The sequence below is a fragment of the Heloderma suspectum genome, chromosome 4 (assembly GCF_057233095.1).
Source record: "Heloderma suspectum isolate Gila_16-S chromosome 4, 16-S_ref, whole genome shotgun sequence".
Taxonomy (NCBI): domain Eukaryota; kingdom Metazoa; phylum Chordata; class Lepidosauria; order Squamata; family Helodermatidae; genus Heloderma; species Heloderma suspectum.
Genome location: NC_139461.1, coordinates 199,216,649 through 199,244,566, shown reverse-complemented (window position 1 = coordinate 199,244,566; position 27,918 = coordinate 199,216,649). Strand labels below are relative to the sequence as shown.

Sequence of the window (27,918 nt, the reverse complement as noted above, 5' to 3'; positions counted from 1 at the left end):
ATAGAGCGGCTTACACAAATCTCTCTGTGTAATGCTAAAATAGAGCTTCTGAATGTTGCAGAATTCGGCTGTCAGTCACACAAATAAATATAAGAAAACGCATCTGGATGCCTATTGGATTGCCCCTAAAGATGCACCAAAGAGAGTACAATTTTTGTAAGTATGTATTAAAAGTACTTACTTCATCTATTGTTGACTTTTCTTCTTTTGATCTCCTTTCTAAACATAGATACAGAATTTTGAAATACCTCTGCGAAAGAAGCCTTGAACTTGTTTCTGTTCTGAATGAAGTGTCTCCTAAGCTCATATAGTTGTTTGGTTGATAACAGGGTGGTGGGATGAGGGTTAATGCAAGTCCCACCCTCAACGTTCCATCCTCCCTGTTCCCGACCTTGCTGTCTTGAGCAGCAAGGCCTGAAGGGGGGCTTCTATTTGCATTCTCTTGAATGTGGGAAGAACCCTGTGTATGATTGGGAAAGCAGCAGGGTTCTGATCATGTGGAGGGTTCTACTCACATCCAAGCCCCCTTTAGACCTTGCTGGTCAAACAGGGAAGGTGGGCCCAAATATGACCCAATCCTAAAGCATTCCCAGTCCTTAGACAGGGCAACAGGTTTAGACACCACCTGGGCAACCCACTAAACTGAGCACAGTCAAGTGGCCAGGCACCTCTCTGAGCTTTTTTTTCATTCCCCAGAGCTAACTGACTGCTGTCATCCTGGGTCCAGCCCCTGAGCCAGCAAATCCTTTTTACTCTTTGTTTTGAACCTTGTAACAAGGGAGTTTTTCTCTGATGCTGCTGTAGCTTAAAGTCATTAGGGACACATGATGTTGTGGCCATTATGCAGCCATCCTGGTGTTTACCTGTGGGGAAGCCACATTTATGCAGAGTACTTTTACTCCGTTGTTTTTCTTTATTCAGCTCCCCTGTGGTTGAGCTGCTGTGTGCCCATCCCTCCACTTTAAATTTGGTATGATCAGGTGTTCTTAGGGGTGTGTCTTTCACCTGGCCGTATTCCCAGTAACCTAGGTAAGTAGAGTAACTCGCCTGTGTTTCCAGTGCTTTTTCAAGCCTTCAGAATCGCCCTTTTGCCAGTAGGACTAATTAGCCTCTGTAATGATGCATTTTTCTGACGTTTGCATTACTTCACTTCCTTGATGTCATGTGAAATCGCTTCCCTGATATTGTGTAAAGTTGCTTCTCTGATGCATAAGAGCTTTAGTGCAGTAGCGATCAGGCGAGGTTTTTGGATCAAGGTAGCCTGTCATTACGAGCAGGGAGAAAGTGCCCAGAGAAGGAGAAAGGAGAGGTGGAAGCTATAATTCCACAACAGTTTGCTGGAATAGGGAGTAACTTGAAGGGGCAGGCTGCTCTCAGGGGGGGCGTGATGCTGCACTGGAGAACTGGGGATTTTGGCTTCTTCAGGCAAAAGTGCACGTTGGGAAAAATGGGGTGGGAGAAATAACTCCATGACAGTTTGCTGGAATGGGGTGAAATGGGGGGGTGCTCTCAGGTTGAGCTTTCAGATGCTGCACTTGAGAATCGGGGATTTTGATTTTTTCAGGCAAAAGTGCTCACATTGGGCAAAATGGGGTGGGAGCAGTAACTCAGTGATAGTTTGCTGGAATGGGGCAAAATTGGGGTGTGGAGGGGATACTCCCATGGGGAGCCTTTACATGCTGCACTGGAGAACTGGAGATTTGAGGTTCTTCATGCAAAAGATGGAGAGCTTGGACAGGAGCAGGATAACAAGCCTCTCTCATTGGTTGAGCAGACCCTGCCAGGTTGATGACATTCTGTTCTTACTTCCCCCACCAAACCCGGAAGTATGTTCCTTTGAAGTGTTCTGTGATCTGTGAAAACCGGATTTTAAAGGTATGGTACACATGACATTTCTTGCTTCGTGTATCCCTGATGGACAAAAGCTGATTCCATGAAAATCCAGATAATACTCCAACGCGCCCTCATTCCGTTGTCATGAAGACGGCTGGAGTTTGGGCAGCATCTGTTAGTTCTTTTTACTTGGACATTCCTCACACTGGTGGGTCCCAGCTCAGCTCTAACATAAACCCAGGATTGGATTGGTTTCGAAGATTGTTTTCTCATTATCTTTCCTTTTTCTAACAATCTATTCCAGGTTTCCAGGGCCAGAGTCTCTAGTTTTCTTCTTGAATCGTCGTGTTGCCTCATTTGTCTAGAGATCCATTTGCCTTCTATACCCAAAGAGAAAGCTTTACCCCCTGGTAAAGGTCCCATTGAGTTCAAAGCCAGGTTCTACACAAATAACACATCTCAGCCTGCATGTTCCCTATTTTGATTGTTGGTGCTTTGCAGGGGACAACGACCTATCCGTGAGTTGTCAGTTTTTAGTGCAGTAGTAGTCGTTAAGCAAAGAGCTGAGAACGTTGGGAAGCTGCTACCGAAAGTCTCGAGCTGAGTGTAACCATTTCAAATCTTACTGGAAATTCTAAGGAGGGGCCCCATTTCAAGGCGCTATATTCAAATTCTATTTTTAAACCAGATTGTGGTGGTTTTGGGGCCCTGATAATGGCTAAGCCTTCATCTGGTCTCCCTATCAGTGCCGCAAGGACTAAAACATCAAGAATCCAGCTCTGTTTGGATCTATCAGCCATTTGGCTGTCTCTTGCTCAGGAATGCCTAAGCACCCCATTTTTAATTCATAACTAAAAGCTGAGAAATGTGAGGGAAGTTTGTTCCCACAGCATTTTTCCAACTGTTTGTAACTAACCAGGAAGTGAAATCCTGGAGGGACCATAACTCAGGGGTAGAGCAGATGCTTTGCATTCAGAAGGTCCCAGGTCCCATCTCCAGATAAGGCAGAACTCCTGCCTGAAATCCTGGAGAGCTGTTGTCAGTCAGTGTCGACAATACTGGACTAGATGGACCCAGAGTCTGACTCAGTATGAGGCACCTTCCTGTGTTCTTTTGGGTTCCCTTTACTTAGAAGCCAGGGAACTATAACCACTTAGGCTCTATTTCTTCTCCTCTCTTTCTAGTCCATCAATTTCCACCTGGGTGGCCCTCCATTGTCACCAGCTCCTATGGTCCCAATGCCCTGCCTTGCCATTTCCACAGTGCCTCCTTCTGTTCCTTATCTGGCAAATACTAACTTCCCTGATCTCTGTCCTTGTCTTTAAATTAGGCCTATTAGAATTGATATACGGGTCCATGTTCTAGGGGGTGGTATATTAACCAAGCCATTTTTCTTTTTAGTAACGTGCGTGTGTGTGTGTGTGTGTGTGTGTATGTATGTGTTAAGATAAATCTGGGGGAAAAATATCTTACACTTGGACATGGTTGTTTGAGCATATTTCCCCACCTTAGAAGTAGTGAGTCCCCACATCTCTGAAATGCTGTGGATAAATCTGCACACCTCTGGTAAAGAGCAGAGGGTATTTCCAAGTAGCGCCAGAAAGAGTGAAGCGGCTGGGCCAAACCCGAAAGGACACTCAGCTGTGGATGTGTCTGGTGGTGAAAAGAAAATCCGATGCTGTAAAGAACAATATTGTTTAGGAACCTGGAATGTCAGATCAATGAATCAAGGTAAGCTGGAGGTGGTCAAACATGAGATGGCAAGATTGAACATCGACATCTTGGGAATCCGCGAACTAAAATGGACAGGCATGGGCGAATTTAATTCAGATGACCATCATATCTACTATTGTGGGCAAGAATCCCTTAGAAGAAATGGAGTAGCACTCATAGTCAATAAAAGGGTGGGAAAAGCAGTACTGGGGTACAATCTTAAAAATGATAGAATGATCTCAGTACGAATCCAAGGCAAACCATTCAACATCACAGTAATTCAAGGCTATGCCCCAACCACTGATGCCGAAGAAGCTGAGGTTGATCGGTTCTATGAAGACCTACAACACCTTCTAGAACTAACACCAAAAAAAGATGTCCTCTTCATCATAGGGGATTGGAATGCTCAAGTAGGAAGTCAAGAAATCACCGGGATAACAGGCAGGCATGGCCTTGGTGTACAAAATGAAGCAGGACAAAAGCTAATAGAGTTTTGCCAAGAGAACATGCTGATCATAGCAAACACTCTTTTCCAACAGCACAAGAGGCGACTCTACACATGGACATCACCAGATGGTCAATATCGAAATCAGATTGATTATGTCCTTTGCAGCCAAAGATGGAGAAGCTCCATACAGTCAGTAAAAACAAGACCTGGAGCTGACTGTGGCTCAGATCATGAGCTGCTTCTTGCAAAATTTCGGCTTAAATTGAAGAACGTCGGGAAAACCACTAAACCGTTCAGGTATGACCTAAATCATATCCCTTATGAATACACAGTGGAGGTGAGGAATAGATTTCAGGGATTAGACCTGATAGAGTGCCTGAGGAACTATGGATGGAGGTCCGTAACATTGTTCAGGAGGCAGCAACTCAATCCATCCCAAAAAAAAAGAAATGCAAGAAAGCAAAGTGGCTGTCTAATGAGGCTTTACAAGTAGCTCACGAAAGAAGGGAAGCGAAAAGCAAGGGAGAAAGGGGAAGATATACCCAACTGAATGCAGAGTTCCAGAGAATAGCAAGGAGAGACAAGAAGGCCTTCTTAAATGAACAATGCAAAGAAATCGAGGAAAACAACAGAATGGGAAAGACTAGAGATCTCTTCAAGAAAATTGGAGATCTCCAGGGAACGTTTTGTGCAAAGACGGGCATGATAAAGGACAAAGAAGGTAGGGACCTAACAGAAGCAGATGAGATTAAGAAGAGGTGGAAAGAATACACAGAAGAACTATACAGGAAAGATCTGAATGTCCCTGATAGCCATGATAGTGCGGTCACTGAACTTGAGCCAGACATCCTAGAGAGTGAAGTCAAGTGGGCCTTAGGAAGCATTACTAACAACAAAGCTAGCGGAGATGACAGTATTCCAGTTGAGCTATTTAAAATCCTAAAAGATGATGCTGTTAAAGTGCCGCATTCAATATGCCAACAAATCTGGAACACTCAACAGTGGCCACAAGACTGGAAAAGGTCAGTTTACATTCCAATTCCAAAGAAGGGCAATGCCAAAGAGTGTTCAAACTACCGCACAATTGCGCTCATTTCACATGCCAGCAAGGTTATGCTCAAAATCCTACAAGCTAGGCTTCAGCAGTATGCGAACCGAGAACTACCGGAAGTACAAGCTGGGTTTCGAAGAGGCAGAGGAACTAGACATCAAATCGCCAACATTCGCTGCATCATGGAGAAAGCAAGAGAATTCCAGAAAAACGTCTATTTCTGCTTCATTGACTACGCTAAAGCCTTGGATTGTGTGGATCACAACAAACTGTGGCAAATTCTTAAAGTGATGGGAGTACCAGACCACCTTACCTGTCTCCTGAGAAACCTGTACGAGGGACAAGAAGCAACAGTAAGAACCGGACATGGAACAACCGATTGGTTCAAAATTGGGAAAGGAGTACGACAAGGCTGCATATTGTCGCCCTGCTTATTTAACTTATATGCAGAGTACATCATGAGAAATGCCGGGTTGGATGAATCAGAGGTCGGAATTAAGATTGCTGGGAGAATTATCAACAACCTCCGATATGCAGATGATACCACCCTAATGGCAGAAAGTGAAGAGGATCTAAAGAGCCTCTTGTTGAGGGTGAAAGAGGAGAGTGCAAAAGCTGGTTTGAAACTCAACATTAAAAAAACTAAGATCATGGCATCTGGCCCCATCACTTCCTGGCATAGAGAAGGGGACGAAATGGAAGCAGTGACAGATTTTACTTTCTTGGGCTCCAAGATCACTGCAGCCGGTGACTGTAGCCATGAAATTAAAAGACGCTTGCTCCTTGGGAGGAAAGCTATGGCAAACCTAGACAGCATAGTAAGAAGCAGAGACATCACCTTGCCGACAAAGGTCCGTCTAATCAAAGCTATGGTTTTCCCAGTAGTAATGTATGGCTGTGAGAGCTGGACTATAGGGAAGGCTGAGCGCCGAAGAATTGATGCTTTCGAACTGTGGTGCTGGAGAAGACTCTTACGAGTCCCCTGGACTGCAAGGAGGTCAAATCAGTCCATCCTAAAGGAAATCAACCCTGAGTGCTCATTGGAAGGACAGATACTGAAGCTGAAGCTCCAATATTTTGGCCACCTAATGCGAAGAGAAAACTCCCTGGAAAAGACCCTGATGCTGGGAAAGACTGAAGGCAAAAGGAGAAGGGGACGGCAGAGGATGAGATGGCTAGATAGCATCACTGATGCAATGAATATGAACTTGAGCACGCTCCGGGAGAGAGTGCAGGACAGGAAGGCCTGGCGTGCTATGGTCCATGGGGTCACGAAGAGTCGGACACGACTGAACGACTGAACAACAACAACAATCCTGCTTTCATTGATGTGTACACACATAAGTTTACATTTGTGTGTCTGTGTGTGAATGAGGATGTGACAACTATTCAGAATATTTTAGTTCTTGGAGGCCTCTGTCAAGTACCTAACATTAGAGATGGTTTAGCAGCACCCCCTCCATTTTTTTTTCAATTATGCGGTTAACAGTTGATATTTCCCACCACAACTGGGAACCCTAATTCTTTCTTGGGACAGGTCAAGAAGATATCCATTTGTCTTTCTCCTTCAGTGAGAGGTGGAGGAGAGGTATCGAGATCACTGTCTGATAAGCAATAGCTGAATAGGTCTGAATCATCCAAGAGGGCTTGTATGTGGAAGAGAAAGATATACAATTTTGGTTCAAATATTGAATATGTGTCTTTTGTCTTGTTTCCAGAGTCACGGTTGTAGAAAAATATAGCATATTTTGGGTAAAAATTCCTGCTCCTACAATTTCCCAGTCTAATTCATCTATTTTGACAACAACCATTGGGACTGTTCCAACAACTTTGCTTGTTCCTCATTTAACGCAGCCAGTAAGTAGAGTTTTAATCTAATGTGATTTCAGGGGAGCTCTAAGACTGCAGTCTGAAAAGAGTTAGGGGCCTAGTCACACAACACTCTCTCCTGCACTCTGCACACTGCAGGCCTGGCACAAGCTCTCTCATCACCTGAGTTGTGAGAGCGCATGTGTTGCCGTTGCATCGCACCCCCACCTCTTACCTCATCATGCCTGCCCCCCAGCCCTTCGCTTGGTGTGTCGCCCCGCTTTCCACCCCGTCAGCTCTGTGGAGAGCCTGTCCACCTCACTCACTGAGAGGATTCTCGGCATGAGCCAGAGTGTGGGTGGCTTAGGGCAGCCGCATGTCCTCTTTTCCACTCTGAGGTTCCCTTCAAAGTGAGGGTAGGCGGCTGCTTCAGAGAGTCCCACCAGCCACTCTCTCGATGCAGAATTTGCCACAGCAGGAGAGTGGGACTGGAGGAGTTCTCCAGAGCACCCACTGGAGGTGAGGAGAGGAGCAATGCACTCTGCTGTTCCTGCTGCTCTGCTGCCCGAGGTGGTGGTTTTGCCCTGCCTCATGGGAGGGCCGATCCTGCTACACTGTGTGTAAGTGTTCTTGAAAAATGTTTGACCCCATACTGAAGTCCACCCCAGCAACATATTATACCAACCTCTTTGGTGACTGCTAGTGTGTGCTGAGGCATGCATGGATTGGCATTCATTCATTTCATTTCATTTTTATACCACCCAATAGGTGAAGCTGTCTGAGTGGTTCATTGCAGTTAAAACCATGAAATGCAACAACCTGACAAAACATAGCACAAAACTTTTAAAAGTTTAAAACTACAGTATAAACCAAAGTCAAAAGTAAAACCATAAAGATCTAAAAATACAGTAACAAATTTGAAACAATAAAGACTGAGAAACTAAAATGCCTGGGAGAATAAAATGTCTTTAGCTGGTGTCCCAAAGACCACAATTCGCCAGGTATATTTAAGCATGTGATCACAACCAGATGCTTTTTAGGTATGCCTTTGATACCTATCTGCATCTTGATGGGTGCTGGCAGCAAACCCTTAAACCCCCTGGGAACATCTTACCAGGCTAGAACTTAGTGCAAGCTGTGTATTTTCTTCTGGCAGCTATGTGCTCATTCTGTCTGTGAGTGTGTACGCGCGCGTGTGCGCATGCACAATGTGACTAGGCCTTACCACATTTTGTTCGCATGGTTGGGAGGAAAACTTTTATTTAGATCTTCATGACTTGTGGCTATAATTTGGGATATGGGTGATCTGAAATCTTATGTTCAAGGTTCAGTTTTTCTGTTGAATGTCTAATCCCCAGGTTAAAATTCCATTGCAGAAATAGGAACCTAACTTTTACATGGAGTCATTCTCAAAAAAATGATACCTCCATTTCTAATCCTTTTCATGAAACTTTGGGAATCAGTCATCCAATTTATACCTTTCTAATCACCTTTTGGCTAGCAGCTCTAGATTAGATCTAGACTTTCCTTTAAGTCTTATTGGTTCTTAAGTATTAATTATCATTCTTGCCATTTCTAAAACTTAGATGAATATTGTTGCCTCTTCAAGTACTGGAGAGTGGGGTAGGGTTACCTTCATAAATAGCTATTACATTTTGCCCTTTCTGCATTAGGCTCCTGCAAAACAAACACAAATCTGTCCTCTGTAGGCTGTCAAAAGGAGGCCCTTGTGGATTTTTTAAAGTCACTTTAAGCTTTTGGGGATTTGTGTAATTATCTAGAACAGTTTGTGGTGATTCAAAAAGCCTTTAATTATACTCCTGTTAATGCAAAGTTTTGAACAATTAACAATTAAGTGTCTGACTAGAACATGAGTGGGATTGTATGTGCATCCAAAATTATAGACTTCTAATATTGTGATGTCAGGTACCTAGTTTAAACAGGACGGTGACTTTGAGGCTTGCAGCTTAATAATTGCAGGGAAAAAACTGTAATTACTAGGTAGAAATTTGTGGTTGTGGGAAATGTGCTTTCACGACAGCCTGCAACTGTGCTAGCTAGTATTCTGAAAATGCACTGTTTCTCAAGCGGGGACCTGTTAAGTAATATAACTTGTCTTCTTGTCTCCTTAGTTCAATGCTTCAGACTGTGGAAATAACAAGTTCTGTGTGAGAAACCCTTCAAACTGCGATCCTCAAGCTGATGATTGCTTCTTTCTGTCCTTCAGACGAGATCATGACTCAATGCTGGTTGAAATGAGTGGTCCTAGTGAAGGCTACATTGCGTTTGCATTGTCTCATGATCAGTGGATGGTTAGTAACCTCTTTATTTTGTGGCTGAATCCTCTTTCCAATCTGGAGAAAACTGCATAATCTTGTGAGCCTAAATCCTACAGCCATAAATATGAATTAACCATTAAAAACCCATGATACAGCTACTTGAGCAAGGGAACTGGAGACAGCCAGATGTTCCAGTCAATGAGTTTGTTGTGGGAAATGTGAGTTTCGAGCTCCATGAATATGTAATAGTGCTGCTTGCACCAGTGAGCAAGTATTTAATTGCCAATATGCTATGGTTGTGTTGGTGGGTAGGGCTGGCATCAAGGGTAGGCATAGTTGGGCACCTGCCAAGGTTCACACACCAGCAGGGGCCCACTGACAAGAGCCCCCTGGAATTTTTCCTCCTCTTTACCATTGCACCCTGCTTGTTCACCTTCCTCTCGCTCTGGCCCAAACAACAGTGGTGGTGAGAAGGAGGAGGAGTAGATGCCTACTTGCTCACTGACTCTCTGCCTGTCAAGCAAGCAAGTGGTAGCAATGATGAGAAAGACGATGAGGAGCAATAGGAGCTGGTGACAATGGTGGAGAGAAGGTAGACTCACTGAGCGAGGGGCCCCATTGAGGGCCCTCCAAAACCTGGAGCCAGCGCTGGCTGGTGGTTCAGATATGTAGGGCTCACTTCTTATGAGCTGCCTCTGAAATGCTTAAGGGTGACATTTTGCATTATGTTACTACCATGGATTACAGCTACCCATTATTGGAATTTTAAGGGTGAACTTAATAGCTGTGATAGAGTTACTAAGCAGGAAATTCACTGACTGTATCCTTAGATGGTTAGCCCATGTGCAAGCTGGATAGTTATCTCAGCCTCATTTGTCTTGGCTAGGTAATAAGGCCCCACACAGACATGGACGGCAGAATATCTTGGAAATGCAGTTTAACTAATCTCTTGACTCTATCTGTAGGGTGATGGTGATGATGCATATCTCTGCATTAGTGAAAATCATCACGTTGACATCAGTACGGCCTCTCTGACTGAACGAGCGTATCCAGAGTTTGATTCAGAGGTATTAAAATTCCATGGACAGTCTCTCTTTTTTTACAGATCATAGGGCTGAGCTCATCACACTCTTGCTACAAAGTATCTTGCCTAGAAGCAAAAGTCTGGGGTGTCCTGTGTGGTGCCTTCTCCACCATTTTTATTTCCAAGAATGCTTCTGGGCCCTACATAGGACACAGAGGCATTCTTAGAAAATAAAAATGGCAGGTACCTGCAGCCCAGCACTTCATTTTGAAGTGTGCCTAGCCACCCAGGAAAAAAAGAGGAAGATAAGTTGGGGGATGGTAAGGTGCATCCTGGGCAGCTAGAAGGGTGAGTAGAAACTGGGGGTTCAAAAGAGTGGTTTTGTGTTTGGTACTAAGATCCCAGCTCTGCTTTATACTTAGGTTCTTCAGTAAGTTTCTTTTCTTTTAGCCTCAGCAGTTTCCCTTCTGGCAAATAGGTGTTTTGAGAATGACCAAGGCCTCCCACATGGCAGCCATTTTGTGAGAGTGCCCATGACACTCTTCCAAATGTTTCTGCTAGCCCCCCCAAAGGTTGGGGGATCCTGCTTTAAACAGAGCCAGTATACCAAAATTCTTGAAAAGGTTCTTGAAGGCTTTTGACTTTGCCCCAGTTAACCTAGATTTCTATGCAACAACATGCGATGTATTCTTCCTCATGACATTTTGTTTTATTTCAAGATAAAGTTAACGAAATAAAAGCAACAGAAAGAAGAACATACATAATAATCAATCAAGATAATTAAAGAAACATAGGAATTCACTAAATATAATTCTTAGTCTATAACCATCTACAGAAAAATGGCCTAAGTAGGAGCTCAATATCTAATGAAAGAATAAAAGAACAATGTATACAGCATATAAAAGGAGTGTGTGCGTGTTATTTGTGTGTATGTGTGTATTAGTCATAAAAATATAGGCAACTGTACTTGGTTGGAATTGGATCAAAAGTCTGAAGGACCTCAACATAGGAAATAAATGAAAACCATGGTGCAATAATACCTTTCTTAAAGTTGAGGTCCCTTGCTTGCTGCACATGCTGAGTAAGTTTACACGTAGTCATAGTCTCCCAAATTCTATCAACTCACTGCTGTTTAGTTGGTTGCTAACTTCACACGTCACACTAAAGGTGCATACTTAAAGAACCTGCATACAGGGTGGCAGGAAGCTCCAGTCAATATCTGGCTTCTTTCTGCATGTATACGTCACGTTTTTCAAAATGCACATCAGGCAAAGGAGAGTTCTGGATTTAATATGTACATGTACACTGGTCATAAGGTAACTCTTCTGCTGGTTAAAAAGGAGTATGACACACCAATTGGCTACCACAGAGTTTTCTTTCAACGATTTCTGTAGCATGTAGATGCTTTACTAGCATGGTCTTTACTAGTCACTATGAGATAACAAACTTCCCAGGGCTGTAAGTAAGGTCCAAGCCGTGACTTTCTTTAAGGTGCCTTGTGATGGGGTTCATGTGGAACTAGCATGTCTTTGAAGGATCCAGCTTTTACTTGCATCTGTGATCACCACGTTTGCCAAGCCCCTCCCCACAATTGGATGCTGAAAAATCTTTTGGCCACAAGAGCTGGTGTGTGGTTTCCTGATCTTTCAAAATCACTGAAGTTCTCACAGATCTCAGTGGGATGGTGCTGAGATCACCTGGGAGGAAGAATTTCTAATGATTTAAAATGGCATCCCACAGTTGTCTCCAACTTTCCACAACTGCTTCTTAAAAGGCCAACCAAAGGTATTTGGGTCAGGCAAGTTCATTCTGATGACACTGATGAAAGTAAAAATGGTGGCCTATTAGGCTTTGGCAGCACTGGCCATGTAACAATCTGTATTTGTGGTAGTTCATCCTTTGAAGCACCAATCCTAAATCTGCACTGCATATTTCTCAGGATGCTCTGGAAGAATCATCATGGAGGCTGGCTGATGGCTTTATTCAGTGTTCTTTCAAAAGAAGAATTCATCTTCCTGCTTTTAAAGGGAGGTTTAACCTAGATGCCAGCTACTACATATTTCTGGCAGATGGTGAAGTCGGTGAAGGTAAAGTTTGGGACTGAAATAAAATGTGTCTGAGTTCTTATACTTCTTCAGGTTCCATTAACAGTTATGGATTCTTAGGATGCAATCCGATGGTCCCTGGGAGGGCATAGGATATTGTGCACCTTCTTCTCCATAGGCAGAGAAGGAGATCCATGGGCGGGGGGGAGGGGAGGTCCTCCATTGGAAACTTCCTTGGTTGAGTGGTGGAAAGCACTGCTGCCATCACTCCTGAGCTACTAGAGTTCTGACAAAGGTATGGGCTAAAATGGGGCATATCCAAAGCCTTCCTATTCTTCTGACACACCCCTAACAAGGGGAGAAAATTATTCTACCCCTGGAGCTGGCATAGTTATTCCTCTCCCACTGGAAGCAGCAGGAGAGAAAATGAAAAGGCTGGCCACTGCCAACAAAGAGATAATCCCCCCCTCTACCCCCTTCTACCCTGGCAAGTGCGAGCCCAGTAGGACTTTGGATTTGGTGGTTTTTCTGCCGTGGATTAAATTTCCTTCTCAGTTCTGAGCATTACTGGGTGTTTTCCCATTGCCAAATAATGTTTAGAACTGAGAAGGAAAATGGCTTGTAGATTCTGTGCAATCTGTGTTGGTAAGGTTTTGAGAAAATCTTTATAGGTAGGCCTCAAATTAGGCAATGCTTTAACTCTCCTCCCACCACCCAGCTATGTTCAAGAAATACAACCTCAAGCTATTGGCCCAGTTTGCACTTAGCAATAGCTCATGGGTTAAACAATTCATGGGTTGTTGGGGACAAGTGGAAGAGAATGGATGCTCTGCCTGCAGCATGCCTGCCCTTCTGCTTTTTATCAGCAACCCACAACTGGCTCCTTTGTAGGTTGCTGAGCGTGATGTGCGAACCCAGGACACTGGGTTGTTTAGGAGCTAAACAACCCAGCAGTTAACCCAACAACAAGCCAAGGGTTAGCTGCTGGGTTGTTTAGTCTGTAAATGACTATTTTGCCAGTAGTGTGTAATCTGACCAACCCAGTGGTCCAGGTTCAGACATCACGTTCAGCAACTTATGACGTTTGTGGGTTGCTGAGAAAAAAAAGTGGAAGTGGCCAGCACACCACAGGCAGCACACCCACTCCCTCCTGCTCATACATGATGGCCCATGGGTTGTTTAACCCATTGGTTGTCATTTGCAACCAGGTCATTGAGTATATGGCCTCTTCCTTCCCTATGAAAACTGCAATTGCAGGTCTGTGTCAAGCTGGTCTCCTTGAACAACCTCTTCTCCACACCCTTTTCCCTATGTGTACACAAGGTTGAACATCCTTTGATCTGTCTGGCTGTAGGCCCAAGACATGAGTGCCAACTGAAATGGATAGATGGTCTTGTACTTCATATTCTTTTTTTCATTTTAAAGAAAGACTGCCAGCAGTCATAAGAAATGCTGAAGCATTTAGTACCAGGCTATAGGCGAAATTCTAGACTTGCATGATTCCGAATCTTTGTTCTTGCAAATTAGTGTTCATTATTCCATAGCAAGGGACAAACACACTGATGTTTCAACAGATGAAATGTACATTGTCTTGTAGAATCATGTTACAGCAAGGCTGGGCAACTTGTGGCCCTCAGGTGTTTTGGCCTACAAATCCCATCAGCCTTAGCCAGCATTGCCAATGGTCAGGGATGGTGGGAGTTGTAGGCAAAACACCTGGAGGGCTACAAGTTGTTATAGGAACTGTTGTTCTGATCTTCATCTAAACTTAGATATGGCAGCTTTTTGTCTCTGGCTGAAAAACTACAACTGCATAAAGAAGCTGGCCTTCATACACAAAAGGAGCCCTTACTCTAAAGACCTGCAGAATGCAGGTAATTCCAGCCTTCTTTTGCCAATAGCATATAATCTGCTACTTTTATTCTCTTGTGCAGGAGGTACAATCCAAAAACACCACCGACAGCCTCTGATCACGAATGGAAAGTATAATGTTTCAGGACCACTAATGGATATTGGAGGATCCCGCTCACCATTTCTCATCAAGATCCATGGCAAGTTTTAATGCCTTACATATTTTAAGTGTATGAGTAAGAGCAAGATTTGGCTCCTGCTGTCCAATGACTCGTCATCTGTGTAATTAGATCCTCTTGCAACTTCTCTATTAGGTGAGCTGTCCTAGACCGATCACAAAAAGTGATGGCTTTGTTTGGTCTTCTGCTCCCTCCAAGGTTTGGCTCCTGAACATACTCAGGAAACTAGGGGAGTGGGCAAACATGCTGGAGGAAAACTCTTACATAAAGCATCCTCCCTTTGCTACCCCCAGATGCTCTGGTTTCTCGGGCACGTCCCCTTCTCAAATGAAGAGAGTGTGCAAACTTGAAGAATGCTTCCAAAGGAAGCTATGCAAGGTCAGCTTCTGAGAGCTTAGGCTAGTGATGAAAGAAATATAAATGGCCCGAGTGTGAGTGTGTTCTCTTGCTGTTCTTTGAATATTCTTCTTTGAATGTCTGAAATAAAGTCTTACTGCACTGGCTGCTCAGCCCTGTAACCAAAGGCACTTGCAAGTAACTTGCATCTTCCTTTCAGGTGCATTAATGTTTGTTGCTTGGATGATGACAGTAAGCATTGGTGTAATCGTTGCTCGATTTTTCAAACCCGTCTGGCCTAATTCATTGCTGTTTGGGGAAGAGATCTGGTTTCAGGTGAGGGAAAAAGTGAAATATGGCAGTCTCTCTCTCTCTCTTATGCCCTGTGCAAGATTCCTGTCAAGTCTTTTTGTGAATCCCTAGGAGCTTATACTGAGTTTTATTCCGAACAGATTGGTTTTCTGCCACATGGTTTTTATTATGTACATTGCCCTGAGAGCTGTGACTTTAGGGCAACTCAGAAATGGAATAAATGAAATAAATGAAATATTTCTTAATACTAGAGCTTCTATAAAAATCAGTACGCAACTTCTTTTGAAGTAAACTATTTTTTTTAATGTAACTTCAACAATAGGTCCATCGTATGCTAATGATGACGACAGTGTTGCTTACAAGTGCATCTTTTGTTCTTCCTTTTGTCTACCGTGGAGGTTGGAGTGAAGTAAGTGACATTGCTTAAGCTTTGAATACTAATTTTGCTTAATCTCATAATTGCCTATTAAATATCCTTCTACTGAAGTTTCAGTATTCAGGTACTGCCCCTTTTTTAAACATCTCAGTAAAAGGAATTTACAATATTCTGTAATGGCAGTAAGTCTCTGTGTGTTTTCACATAATCGTATTGCATGGTAGCATAGATAGAATTCTGGTTGGAGTATAACAAAGTAAAGTTCAGAACCCCTCCATGCTGAATTTTTTGGAGTGGTCTGGACCACGTGGATATATATGAAAGGAGTAATTACCTTGCAGTTTAATCTTTGCCACCTTGATAGAGAGAAATTTGGAACATTGTAATCTATCCCAGGTCTTTGATAAGTCAGGAAATTAGGCAAAATTATTAACTCAAGATGCTTACTTTATAACACACTTCGAATGTGGAAGGTTTAATATGGTGAAGCTGGGGACCTATACAGTCAGCGCTTCCTCAATAGAAATTTTTCAGCCCAGTCTTAATTGTTTACTTGAAAGTTGAAGGCAGTACTAGATACTAAAGAGGGGGTCACAGATAAATGACCCAGTTCACATGATTCAACAACCATGGTTGGTTAACCATGGGTTGTTTGGGAGCAAGTGAGCATGCTGTCTCCCAACTGCTTGCCTGCTTCTGGTGCACTAAACAACGGGATGCTCTGTCCCTGTGTTGTTCTTTATGATGTGCGAACCCAGAACTCTGGGTTGTTGAGGGAAACCCAGAGTTAGAGCCCAAGAACAAACCATAGCTTCTGGAAAGCGGGTGAGTGGTCAGGAGCCAGCATGCTCACTTGCTCCTGTGCTCCCCCAAACAACCCAGAGTTAACAAACCATGGGTTGTTTAATTGTGTGAACTGGGACATGGTGTGTGCATTAGGTTTGTGGTTTATGTTTACCTGCTATCCTCCATAAAACCAGGAACAATGCACTTGCTCCAGACTTGTGTGTGTGCGCATCATTGCTGGTACCCAGATAATTGGATCACGACCACATAGTTGATCTACAAAGAGACCCGAGATACATAGGCCCTTGCCATGCTTGGGAGAAGCAAAAATGTCCTTTAAAATAGAGGATTGTTCAGAAGAGCACTTGGTTTTACCCAGTATAGAATAAGTGTTTGGGAAGTAAGATGGATCTATACTCCAACCTCTGCTCCAACCCTAATAAACACAATATGGGTAGCAACGAGAGATGGAACTTGCACTTCCTCTAGTAGTGCATTGCCTCTAATCTTTAGAAAACCCTTCCATCTTTCAGTAGTTTACCTGAAATTACTTCTTAACATTATCTTTGTGTTTTTCTGTCTTTTGATCCATGTTTTCCACAGTACAAAAAATCTAACCCTAAACCTGGCTTTCTATACATGGGAAATGGTCTCTTAGGCATTCAAGAACTTGAAGAGCCTACTGTGCCAAAGTAGTAACAGAGATACATCCAGTTGCGGTGTGATGTGTGGCGTTGTGAAAAAAGATTGCATTCCTAATAAGGCTGTTTTATAACAAAAGCTATCTTCTGTCTAGCAAGCAGGCTTTCATCCATACCTTGGCTGCACAGTGATGGCACTGGCAATCTTTCAACCCCTCATGGCAGGATTCAGACCACCTCCACAAGCACCAAGGTACTTGGATTTTATATATGCAAGAGCCATAAGTGTTTCATAATGAGATTGTGAAGATGTTACTAGCCTGTTCAGAAGGTTTAAAGCAGAGGTGGGCAACTTACAGCCCTCCAGATGTTTTGGCCTAGAACTCTCATCAGTCCTAGCCAATGGAGAAGGATGATGGGAGTTCTAGGCCAAAATATTTGGAGGACTACAATCTTCCCTCCCCTGGTTTAAAGGATAGTGATCAGATGGCTACAGACATAGAAAACTAGGTATGTGCAGACCTCCAAAGAAATTCTGCAAACCCCAAACTTTCAAAAACTCGTAACTCTACAGCAGCCCTAATGAAATGTATTGGTGTGCTAAGCCCCCGCTTGTTTATCAGATACATTTCTATATTGCCTTTCTGCCAAGGCATCCAAGCTGTTTACGATGTTTAAATACTGAAACAAATATTACAAAACAAAAAATCAGAATATACTTTTCTCAGGCTGACTGAAGGTCTCTTCAGTAGCTGATGGGATGAGCTCCCCCCCCGGGCCTCTCCTCTTCTGTCTTCCCTCAGGGCACACAGATCTGAAATAGCCCTGGGGAAGGTGGGGAAGCGGCCACCCCAACAGTCCTCTCAGGCCATTGAAGGTCCTTTTGGGGGCTGATGGCATGAGCTCCCTGGTCTGGGCTTCTCCTCTCGCCATTTTACTATGGTGTTTGAAACTATACATTGATTCTTCTTTCCTCTTTTGGGAACAGAAGGCAAATCTTCAACTGGCTACATTGGAGCACTGGTACAACTGCTAGAATATTAGCTGGTGAGTCTTAACATGTGATGTATACATGGTACTTATTCTGTGATCATAATCTGGGAATGCATAGACTACTATTGCTAAACATCTTGTCCATGGGCCAGTGACTCTGCATCAAGGTCTTTATATGAGCAATGTGGAGGGTGTGGAATGTCTTTGTTTATAGATGTACCCAGGAAGTCTGTACTTGTGTGGGACTCTGGCTTATGCTCTTCATTCCTTCTATAGAAGGATTTAAATACTTCTGTGTAGAAACAACATGTAGTAGAGGCTTGCTTGTTGCTGTGAAATTCTTTGATCTACCTTTCAAATGTTTGGTTGTTACCTGAAGAAGATTAACTTAATCTTGTTCTTAACTAGTGATAACAATGTTCCTGGGAATGGACTTGCCTGCTCTCAACCTTCCAGATCCGTGGGATACCTACACAATGATGGGATTTGTAGCATGGCATGTTGGCATCGATCTTCTCCTGGAGATTCATGGCTATTGCCTCATTCGCAAAGGTACAAGCAATACTACTTCAGTTTGCGTTGAAAACCATGCAATTGCGACAAGCAACAGGTCCTTCAGCTCTTTGTGCTTCTTAAAGAGCTTGGCTTTTGCTATTTTAAGACAGTTCACACTAATCTTACCAGGTGCTTTCTCCACTTTGGTAATTGCTGGAAATGCTCCAGGTATGCCTTTTGAGTGGGAAAATGGAATGTGATGTACTTGATTGGTAATTTACACGGCTGCAGTTGTGATCAGATGTTCAGGAACAATCATGTGGGGGAGGTGGCTGGTGGGCTGGTATCTAGACTTGTCCATCATGTGCCTTCTAAGTGGCAGGTAATAGCCAGATGGGTATGAAGGGTAAAGAACTGCCAATTCAGTACCTTCATGTATTGGGCTCTGAGGCAGAGATGTTGATATGCTCCAGTCACCAGATGAGTGCATGGGCAAGCAAGATCTCCTAGGACTAATTCTCTCAGTCTTCTAGGACCAAGATTGAATGCTCTGTCCATATTTATCCTCATGACACACATTTTCATTACTTCAAGTCATGGAAATAACAGGCCATTGAGTACTTTTAGTCACTTACGTGTCTTCATGCATGAGTTTGTTCACTTCCCAGCGAGGAGTCTGTTGGGTAAACCTTTACTTGTCACACTTAGCTAGTGCCTTTCTCCATTTGCAACCACCACTAAATAAACCCCTTGTTCAGTATTTCTGAACTGAAAAGTACCTCATAAGGATGGTGTCAGTGAGCGTCTGTCACAAGAATTGCTTGTTTAAACTGTGTCCAAACATCATGCACATGAGCAAAAATCTATCTTTGCCTAGAAAATTGCACTGTTGCAAGACCTTATCCAAACCATGGCATCAAACACCGGTGGGCCACCTGCTGCCTGTGGTCACCCTCCATGCGTCCTGCAGAGCCCCACCCACTTCTTCCCACTGCCCAGCTGATCAGCCATTAGCTGGGCAGCAGGGGACAGATTGCTGTTCTGGTGGTGCTATTTGTAGTGGTGAAGTGGCAATTTTGATCAGGATCACTGGGTTGTGTGCGGGGAGATTCTTTTTCTCCCTGCCCCCTGATGGGGGAAAAAAGATTGCAATTTCCCTGCTGTCCTTTGCAACAGATGCAAGCCTTGCAGGAAAGATCACCATTTCCTATGGCTGTCCTTTTGCAACAAAAGCAAACAGGGGCCTGAACTTTTCCAGTTTGCTCATGTGTGTTTTGAGGAGACCAGCGCTGAACGTTTGTGCAAAATGGTCATGTCCAAAATAGCTTTGAAGGGTGGAGTAGCCATGTGATGAATCCAACTGTTCCCCATCCCTCTCTTGTGGAAAGGTCTCTGAAGAAAGGACACACCCAGGCAGCTGTAGACGTCAATCTGCTTATCTACACATTCCAAGCTGACTCTCCCCCTTCACCTCCCCCATAACTCGGCCTTACATTAAATACGTACATTCAGGAATCCCATAGAGCAGGGCTGGGTAACTTGTTGGCCAAAACATCTAGGGGGCTTCAACTGCCATCAGCCATAGCCAGCATAGCTAATGGTGAGGGATCATGGGAGATGTAGGCCAAAACATCTGAAGGGCCACAAGTTGCCCATTCCTGACATAAACCTCAGGTCCTCCGAGGGGAATTTCTCTTTCTCCTGGAGCTGCTAAGCCCCATTGAAATACATACATACATTTGGTCTTTGAGGCCTTCCTTTGTCTCCGACTGGTGGGCAAAGAGGCAAGGTAAGTCTAAGCTGTGCTCTGGAACCCCAGGGGCCGTCCTCTGTAAGCTGCTTTGATAAGTTATTCTTACTTGAGGGTGGGGGCTCTGATGTTGGTGGGGAGATGAATCTGCTCTGGGTTACACTCAGAACCAGCCAGAATTCTAAAGGAGCTATCCAAGGTGCTGAACCCAGTTTGGAGAGGGGGTTCAGCACTTTGGAGGACTCCTTTAGCGTTCTGACTGAAACCCAGAGCGGATTTACAGGCCCACTGACATTGGAGCCTCCATTGGTTATTCTTAGGATCCTGATAAGTTGTAGTTATCTAATTTTATATTTGCTTTATTTTAAAAAGCAGCTATTTCTGAACCTTTCACTCCATGGTTCTTTAATACATATACTGAATTGGAAACTGGAGTTGATCTTAGTTCTTTGCCTAGCCTGAAAGTTGGACTCACTCATGCACCGGACTGCTTGGCAAACATGCTGACCTGGTTCTAAGGAATTTACAGGAAGCTCTGGAAAAGGAGCGTTTCAGTCTCCCTGTATAAAAGCCATAATTCTAGATTCCAATATGTTCAGGTTAACAGTTATTAAATATTAAATAGGAGTTGGTGGTAGCAGGAGTATTGTCAAAGAGTGTCTTTCAGCCTGTCCTACCTCACAGCGTTCGAGGTATAGACATATCAGCTTGTCACAAGCAACTAAACTGTATTTTGAAGCCTTATATTCTCTTTGCTTTCCTGTGGTTTCAACTGGTGTTGTCAAACTCTTCTATTGCCTACAGACTTAAAACTTTTGCATGGTACAAGATTGTCTTAAACTGGCCTTCAATGTAGGATGTGACATGTGCTATAAAAGGTAAAGTGTATCCCAGATTCCAAAATGGAGCTGCAAGGAAAGGATCCCCCCACCCCCAGTCCTTAATTAAAACAGAATGCGCTAGTTTCACAAGGTGTCTTAATATCCAATGCATGAGTGGCTGTTTTTAGGTTGTGTATTGTTGGATGAAGCTCAGTGGCCACAAAGCAGATATGATTAATTCAGGAGCGGGCAACTTGTGACCCTCCAGATGTTTTGGCCTACAACTCCCATCAGCCCTAGCCAGCTTAGCCAACAGTGAGGGATGATGGGAGTTGTAGGCCAAAATGTCTGGAAGGCCACATGTCATCCACCTCAGGCTTAAGTGGGCCTAACACTGTTAGATTGTCCAGTGTCTTATCAGGTGACACATGCTCTTTTAAAGCTAATCTGATCAACAACTAATAACTAAAATGTGTGTGTATGTCCCCATGGATGTAGCTCTAATGACAGTTCTATGTTGCAGTTGAAGTGTTGGAAGATGACAGGATACAAATCTTGCAGTCTATTACCAGTGCAGAGGCACAGGTAAGCATAATGTGTGTGTGTATTAAGAGAGACAGGTGATGCAATTTTTTTTTTTGTGAACATGGAATGGCCTTCTAAGAATGAAACCATTTTTCAGGGCTAGCAGATTTTGAATGCTCCTAGTCGTTGTGAAAAGCAAGCATATTGGGATCGAGTATTCTTCTTCCTCATTCATCCCCTTGCTTTCCCACTCACTCTTTTGCTTCTTTTTGCATTGCATACTATTCTGAATAATGTCTCCCCTCTCTGGTACAATTCAGAGGATTAGTAGACATGCCTTTTTGAAAATGGCTTGGTGTTTTCACAGACAGGCACAGTCCCTCACATTTTCTTTCCTTTCTTCTTTCCAGGGCCATATGTTTAAAAAGACAGTACTATTCCTCTACATTTGTGGCAACATCGCATTTCTTATCACCTTCCTGACAGCAATTGTACAAATATGACTCTGAAGAAGATGTTCATATCCTAAAAAGCTTTAATAGGATTGGTTTGGAGACACACGGCCTACTGAAGTTCACAGCAGAAAGACTTATCTGTGAATGAAATAGAGGACTTAAGAAATCACATGAGAATATAGTTCTCACCATGCAAACACTGAAGAGCAGAATTAGACATTTTTGGCAGTGTTGTCCCAATCGTAATTAGAACCTGCCTTGATCTCCACCATGACTGAACACCTGGTTTCAGTATTGTCCACTTGTATCCAACCAGAAGGGAAGAGGGGAGATCTTGCTTTGGACAAGTTGGGCCTTCTTGTTTCACGCTTGCTATCTACATGAACTGGACTACCTGTCGTTGCCTTTGAGCAGCTGTTTTTTCATCTCTTGATCAGAAGCCAGCTCCTAATGAGTCAGGTTGTAGTTGTCACACTTAGCTAATCTCACCACTTGTAACAACCACTATTGTAGTGTAGAAGGACATACAGCTCCATGTTCTCCTGGTCTGAATAATCAAACATGGCTTATGGTCCACGTATTTCTTCCTGCTCCCATCTCCCCACCAGTTAGGCCCAGATAACAGGCGTTATGAAGCTAGACTTGAAGAACAATGCCTTGCACAAGAGGTTACTTGTTTCTGTGCTTAGACTCCAGTTGAGGCTGTAAGGCACTAGGTTTTAAGGAGCTTTTTTAATCTATAGGGATTACAGCAGTTAAACTTGGAAACAAACGATTTGTCAACCTTAGAGCTGGGAGGGCTCAACATGAATGGAGGCCAAATAGGTGTTTGATACCACCTCTATCACGAACAGGCGATAAAGAAAAATCCTGAGGAATTGTATGAGGAATGTTATGTGTGTGACACAAGATTCTGAAGTAATATTTCAGGATTTTTAGCTTGACTGGCAGATTGTAGGGCGCTAAGAGCAAAGACACTTAGCGCTCCAAGAATGATGGCGTTGTTTGAACATCCTCACTCCTTTGAAACTTCCAATATACCTACATGTGGTGACAGACTACAGCTGTCTCTCTCTCTCTCTCTGTCTTTCAAAAGGTAATGACTAGTCACTGTGCAAATTGTAACAGTTGTGCCCCCAAAGCTCTCTAGAGCAAGTGTCAACCTATTTATTTAATGCATTATTGGCCTATATTTGTGTGTGTGTGTGTGTGTGTGTGTGTGTGTGTGTGTGTGTATATATATATATATATATATATGTGTGTGTGTGTGTGTGTGTGACATCCAGTTGTGTTTGTCTGCACAGCATCTGGCAGAAGAGTGGTTACCCCTTCCCCTGAAGCTTCTTGTACCCCCCAAATCTGTTCTGGAGCATTGGGGGACACTCTGGTGCTACAAGGATAGGGAAGTTCCATTGTGTGAATGGACGTACACCTTTGCGATGCTGGATGTTACCCGCATAAGAAAACAGCTAGTGCCAACTTGCTGCCTCTATAGTTTGCTTCTGCCATGCTGATCACTGGATTTCTTGATCCCCTGTCCCCAATGAAGTTTCCAATACTTGTTGATCCTTTCAGTCCAATCCCCTTTGCATTTAATCACTTCCCCTACTGTCACACTCAATAAGAATGAAGTGTGAGACCACTGACATAGTGGTTTTATAATTGTGCATTACATTTCAGTGCCTAATATTTTTTATCCTATTATGAAAGCGTGAATTGTCTAAATTAAAAGGCTTGTGTCTTGTACAGATTTTTTTGAAAGGGTCCTTTTTTAAAGTAACATTTTAAAATGCTACTTTAAAACCAAAATAATGGTTTGAGAACTTGATGGGTATGGCTGCCTCATGAATTACAGCTGCTGGCCTTCTGCATGTCTGTTACATACATATTTGCACCAAAAGTGTTTTGCTGATCAGTTATAGTGGTTACAAAACATGAAAAGTTATTTTCATATTTCCATGACTTGATATTTACACATAGCTACTCTGATTTGTTCAGTGGTAAGTGTCCCTCTAAATGTTTTGGGCTAATGAAAGTGGCATCCTGATAATGCAGAGCTAACAGTGGTTGAGGATCCATGAAATCCAGGACAGGAGAGGTTTAGACAAAGGGATCTCATCTAGGATTAGCTTAGCGTGCAATCCTATAGACTGCACACCCTCGATGATCAGAAGCCCCCGAACTCGGAGGCTTCCAATCATCCAGTGCAGGGTGGGAGGAACAGCGGAAGTGTTCTTTGCTTCCTTGTCCTCCTGCCCAGCATTTTTTGCTAGATGGACTTTTTCGCGATCGTGCTTCGGAGGGGAGGGAAGGAGGCTGGACAGGCCTCAGGATAGCTTATATCCTGGCCTCTCCAATCTTCTCCCTCCCACTGAAATGCCCCCTTTCCCCCCTGTCTGAGGTTGCTTTTCTGACCTTGGAGGCCAACCGGTGCCCTTCTTTCTGCACCAGCTGCAAGGGGGCAAGGGGGGCAGCTCTCCGACTTCTCCTTCTGAGCTTGGAGCGCTGCCTCCAACCTTGGAGGGAGGAATCCTCAGTATCCTATGACCCCTCATGCAATGTCTAGGGGCCATAGGATTGCTCCTTTAGCCACTCTGGAATCCTACTGGTTCCAGTGTTAATCTAGATGAAGAGGTGGTGGCTCTAATTAAGAGTGCCTCTATCAGCTTTTGGTAGTATGCAGAAACAGCCTCCTCTGGGAAAGGGTAAGCAGCATTACACATGTTTTGATAATACCTTAATATTGTGTGGCCTTTGTGAGGAAGCCCCAGAAACTGTTCAGAAAAAGGTAGAGAATGCAGCTGATAGGCTTCAGCTCTGGCAGGGTCACCATGAACAGATAGCTTCCTGCCACAGCTGAAAATAATGGCTTTGACCTTCTCTCCTCCGCCACTGCCCCTTGCTCCGTTCTAATGGAGTAGGGGCAGAAATTTGGAATCTGGCTTCTAGTTTTTAGTGGATTTTGGCTACTGTAATCCCTCCAAGCTGTTAGAGGAGACACCTTGGAAGTGCACTCAACTGAATCTTAAGGCCAAATCCACTGAACAATTGGAATGGCAAATGGACATTCTGGAATGGAAGTTCTCTCTTTTCCCTGCCCCCCAATCTAATATTATTTGCCATGGATATATTTCTGGAGAAGTAAAAAAAGTAGAAAACACTCAACCGGAGTGAATGCATTCATAACAATGAATAGTGTGCCTTAAATAGTCTTCCGTATTTAATAAGGAAACAAACTCATAGCCTCTCACAAGGTGTATTATTTTTACATTCCAGGAGAATAAACTGCCCATCAAATCTATTTTCGACGTTATTTGCATTTCTTTCACTTGTAGAAAAGGTTCAGTGCTGCCATCCTTGGCATCGTCATATAAAATGCCTGGATGCACAGCTGAGCATTGGGCATGTCACTTCTTCTGTTGAGACACTGCGTGGTGCTCTTGCTCAAGTTTAATAGCGGGAAAGTTCAGCAATTGCCAACTTGAAGAAGTGAAACAACCCACATGAGTCTGAACTTCCTAGGACAGATAGAAATCTATGCTTTAAAAGCATAATGTGTTAGCTAAAAACAAACCCCTAAGTTAAAAGTAGTATTTTTCTGTACATATACTTTGTGAGTATGAAACAGACTATCTACAGAAGTTTATGCTTAACTTAACTAAAAGCCTCACACATCCTGTTGCCATGCATTCTGCCCTCTTACCTGTTTTCTGGACCAGACTGAGACCTGAAGCAGGTAGTTTTGACGGGGGCTGCCAATTTTTCATCTGAGTCCAGAAATTTCACTCCAGCCAATCCAGGTACTGTAGTACAATTAATCACAATAAGTTTAAAATCTCTTCCTAAGAAGCTGGGGCTTGCATATCTCTACCAATCAAAAAATAAAGTTTAGCAGAGCATTGGAGAATAAGGAAATCACAAGGATAGGACAGGGAATTTTCTTTTAATTTGGAAATGGCTAAATGGCTAAAACTCAAAATGAAAACGGATACAGGCAGAAGAGGGTTGGAAAAGGATCAGACATCTAGGGTAAATTTACTTTCCTCCCTCTATGGGACCTACCCATTAAATGAATTTTTAAGATGGAGTGATCCTAATTCTGAAATGGGGAATGGAGTAGGCTGACATAATCCAGGACTACTGTCGTGGGGTTTTAGTTCACTTTTAGTGATGCTTGCCCAAGAGACTACAGCAAGTTGGTATTAGCAGAGAGTTGTGGAGCCTTCCCCCTTCTGTGTCTTATTCTTTTGCATGGTGTCCTGGGTTTCAGACCTCGAACACACACCTGGGCAAGTGCTGTTGAGACTCCCTGAAGTCTGTGTGCTCTTCACTTTTTTGGGAACTAATGTGGAGACAAGACCACTACAGTGAGCATTGCCTCAAAGTTACCCAGCTCCCATGTTGCTGACAATGTGGCCAGCGGAGCTTGTGCTCTGGTGCTGTGTGTTCTGTTTTGGAACCGGAGGATGGGTGCTGTTACTGTTAGAAGTAGAAATCTGAAATGGGACACTGCAACTATGACTGCTTCCCCTCTAGTAATCCACTATCTCCCATCCTTTCACTTCCGTTAATGAGGAGGATCAAGGAGAAATGATGGGTTTTTCTGTCTAGCACCTGTGTAGGGTGAAAATTGGGGAAATCTAAAGGAAAAGCTATAAAGTGCAGCCATGTAGAATCAAATAAGGAAGAATGCAACCTATTTCAAGCTGATAGTTTGAAGGCAGGTTGAACTACATTCTGACTGCGTGACAATTGCCAGGTGTTTCCTTAAGCCCAAGGGAAAATAATGCAGACATTTTAGGCAGTGGGAAACAAAAACTAAAAGAGCATATGCAGACATTACCTCTGAGATATGAAGGATGGGCTCTGGTAGTGGTAAATATCACAATGTGCTTCAGTCTACATCAGACCAAGTAACTGGCTTATGGGAATGTAAGAATTAGAACCTCTAACCAAACCTGGCTTAGAAAGGATAGGAAGACTTGCTCTTGCATGCTTGTGGGTCAGGTTTAGAGAATGCACTGATCAGTGAGACAGATAATACTCATTCAACAAAACTCGCTGGATGCAGTCCTGTTCAAGATATTCACTCTTAAGTTCCTATGATACATCATAACACTGAGAAATTTCTAATTAATGCTACCAGTAATTCTTGAAGGGATTCAATTCTAAATTGATATGGATCAGAGTAAATATCTGGAAGGGCAAACTTTGTCTCTTGCTGTTGTCCATTCATTTCCCTATAAAGTGCCATTATTCCTATGTATGTATATTTGAATAAGCAAAAGCCACCCAGGTCCAAAACATAGAAAATTCTTCTTTTGCTTCATATTACACTGCCAGATACTTAGTATTATGCCACTGTAGCTGTTAAATCACTTTCTTCCCCAGTTTTGCCATTCTCATTCTCAGAGCTGTAAAATAAAAAAGCAAACACCACAATGAATATGAAAAATATTATCCCATTACTGATACTAAATCTTTTGTGGGTGAAAGAGAAACTTACCTCATACAGTTGGTCCCGGGGACAGCATTATTTTATTAGTGTTAAAAGTCAGAAGTTATTAATATACACTGAGATTATAGCACAGACAACAGACAAAGGAAGAATGGGTGCTAAGTTGAAACACTTTTGCAAGGGTGGTGTAGTGATAATTGGATCTATGTTCTAACTTACTGAGACAGCAATCCTATGGTCCCTGGAGAGCATCCCAGGGAACATTGGAGTGTTTGGAGTCACCCTCCCAAGGCCGTAGACACTGCTATGACCTCAGAAGAGGGACTTTACGTTCTGATTCCCTTCCGCCGCCCTTTCACAGCTGCTGTTTCAAGAGGCTGCAAATGCAGCTTCAGAGGGAGAGAAAAGGAGATGTTCAGGTGGGCGGGGAGAGGAGAGGCCTGGATATGAGAGAGCCTATGACTTCTCTAGCCCCAGGTGAGCCCCCAGCAGTGTGCCATCTCTAGACAGGCTCAGAGGTGCATCTAAAGGAAAATTTAATAAAGGGTGGATGAGAGAACATCGCCTCCGTTGCTCTTCCCACCCTGCCGGCAGCAGCCTGGCAGGGCACTAGATACTTGGAAGCCACTGAGATCAGAGGCTTCCCTCTTTGGGGATCACATGCTTTGCATGTAGAAGGTCCCAGGTTCAATCTCCAGCATCGCCAGGTAAGGCTGGAAAAATTCCTGCCAGAAACCC

General features: G+C 43.5%; 2 protein-coding genes across 8 annotated transcripts in view; one reads left to right on the top strand and one right to left on the bottom strand.

Moving 5' to 3' along the window:
* Positions 1-25,023, top strand: part of LOC146347937 (ferric reductase 1-like) — a 39,034-nt gene extending 14,011 nt beyond the window's left edge. For all 5 annotated transcript variants that reach the window (XM_084851890.1, XM_084851887.1, XM_084851885.1 and 2 more), the window contains exons 4-16: positions 62-156; positions 6,764-6,902; positions 8,987-9,166; positions 10,099-10,200; positions 12,097-12,244; positions 14,137-14,253; positions 14,789-14,904; positions 15,203-15,289; positions 16,839-16,936; positions 17,672-17,730; positions 18,085-18,228; positions 21,266-21,327; positions 21,678-25,023. In XM_084851890.1, coding sequence (XP_084708016.1) covers positions 62-156; positions 6,764-6,902; positions 8,987-9,166; positions 10,099-10,200; positions 12,097-12,244; positions 14,137-14,253; positions 14,789-14,904; positions 15,203-15,289; positions 16,839-16,936; positions 17,672-17,730; positions 18,085-18,228; positions 21,266-21,327; positions 21,678-21,770 — 1,440 coding nt within the window. In that variant the 3' untranslated portion in view covers positions 21,771-25,023. The remainder of the gene's footprint in view (positions 1-61; positions 157-6,763; positions 6,903-8,986; positions 9,167-10,098; positions 10,201-12,096; positions 12,245-14,136; positions 14,254-14,788; positions 14,905-15,202; positions 15,290-16,838; positions 16,937-17,671; positions 17,731-18,084; positions 18,229-21,265; positions 21,328-21,677) is intronic.
* Positions 24,683-27,918, bottom strand: part of PALMD (palmdelphin) — an 85,300-nt gene continuing 82,064 nt past the window's right edge. For all 3 annotated transcript variants that reach the window (XM_084851892.1, XM_084851891.1, XM_084851893.1), the window contains one exon: positions 24,683-27,136. In XM_084851892.1, coding sequence (XP_084708018.1) covers positions 27,093-27,136 — 44 coding nt within the window. In that variant the 3' untranslated portion in view covers positions 24,683-27,092. The remainder of the gene's footprint in view (positions 27,137-27,918) is intronic.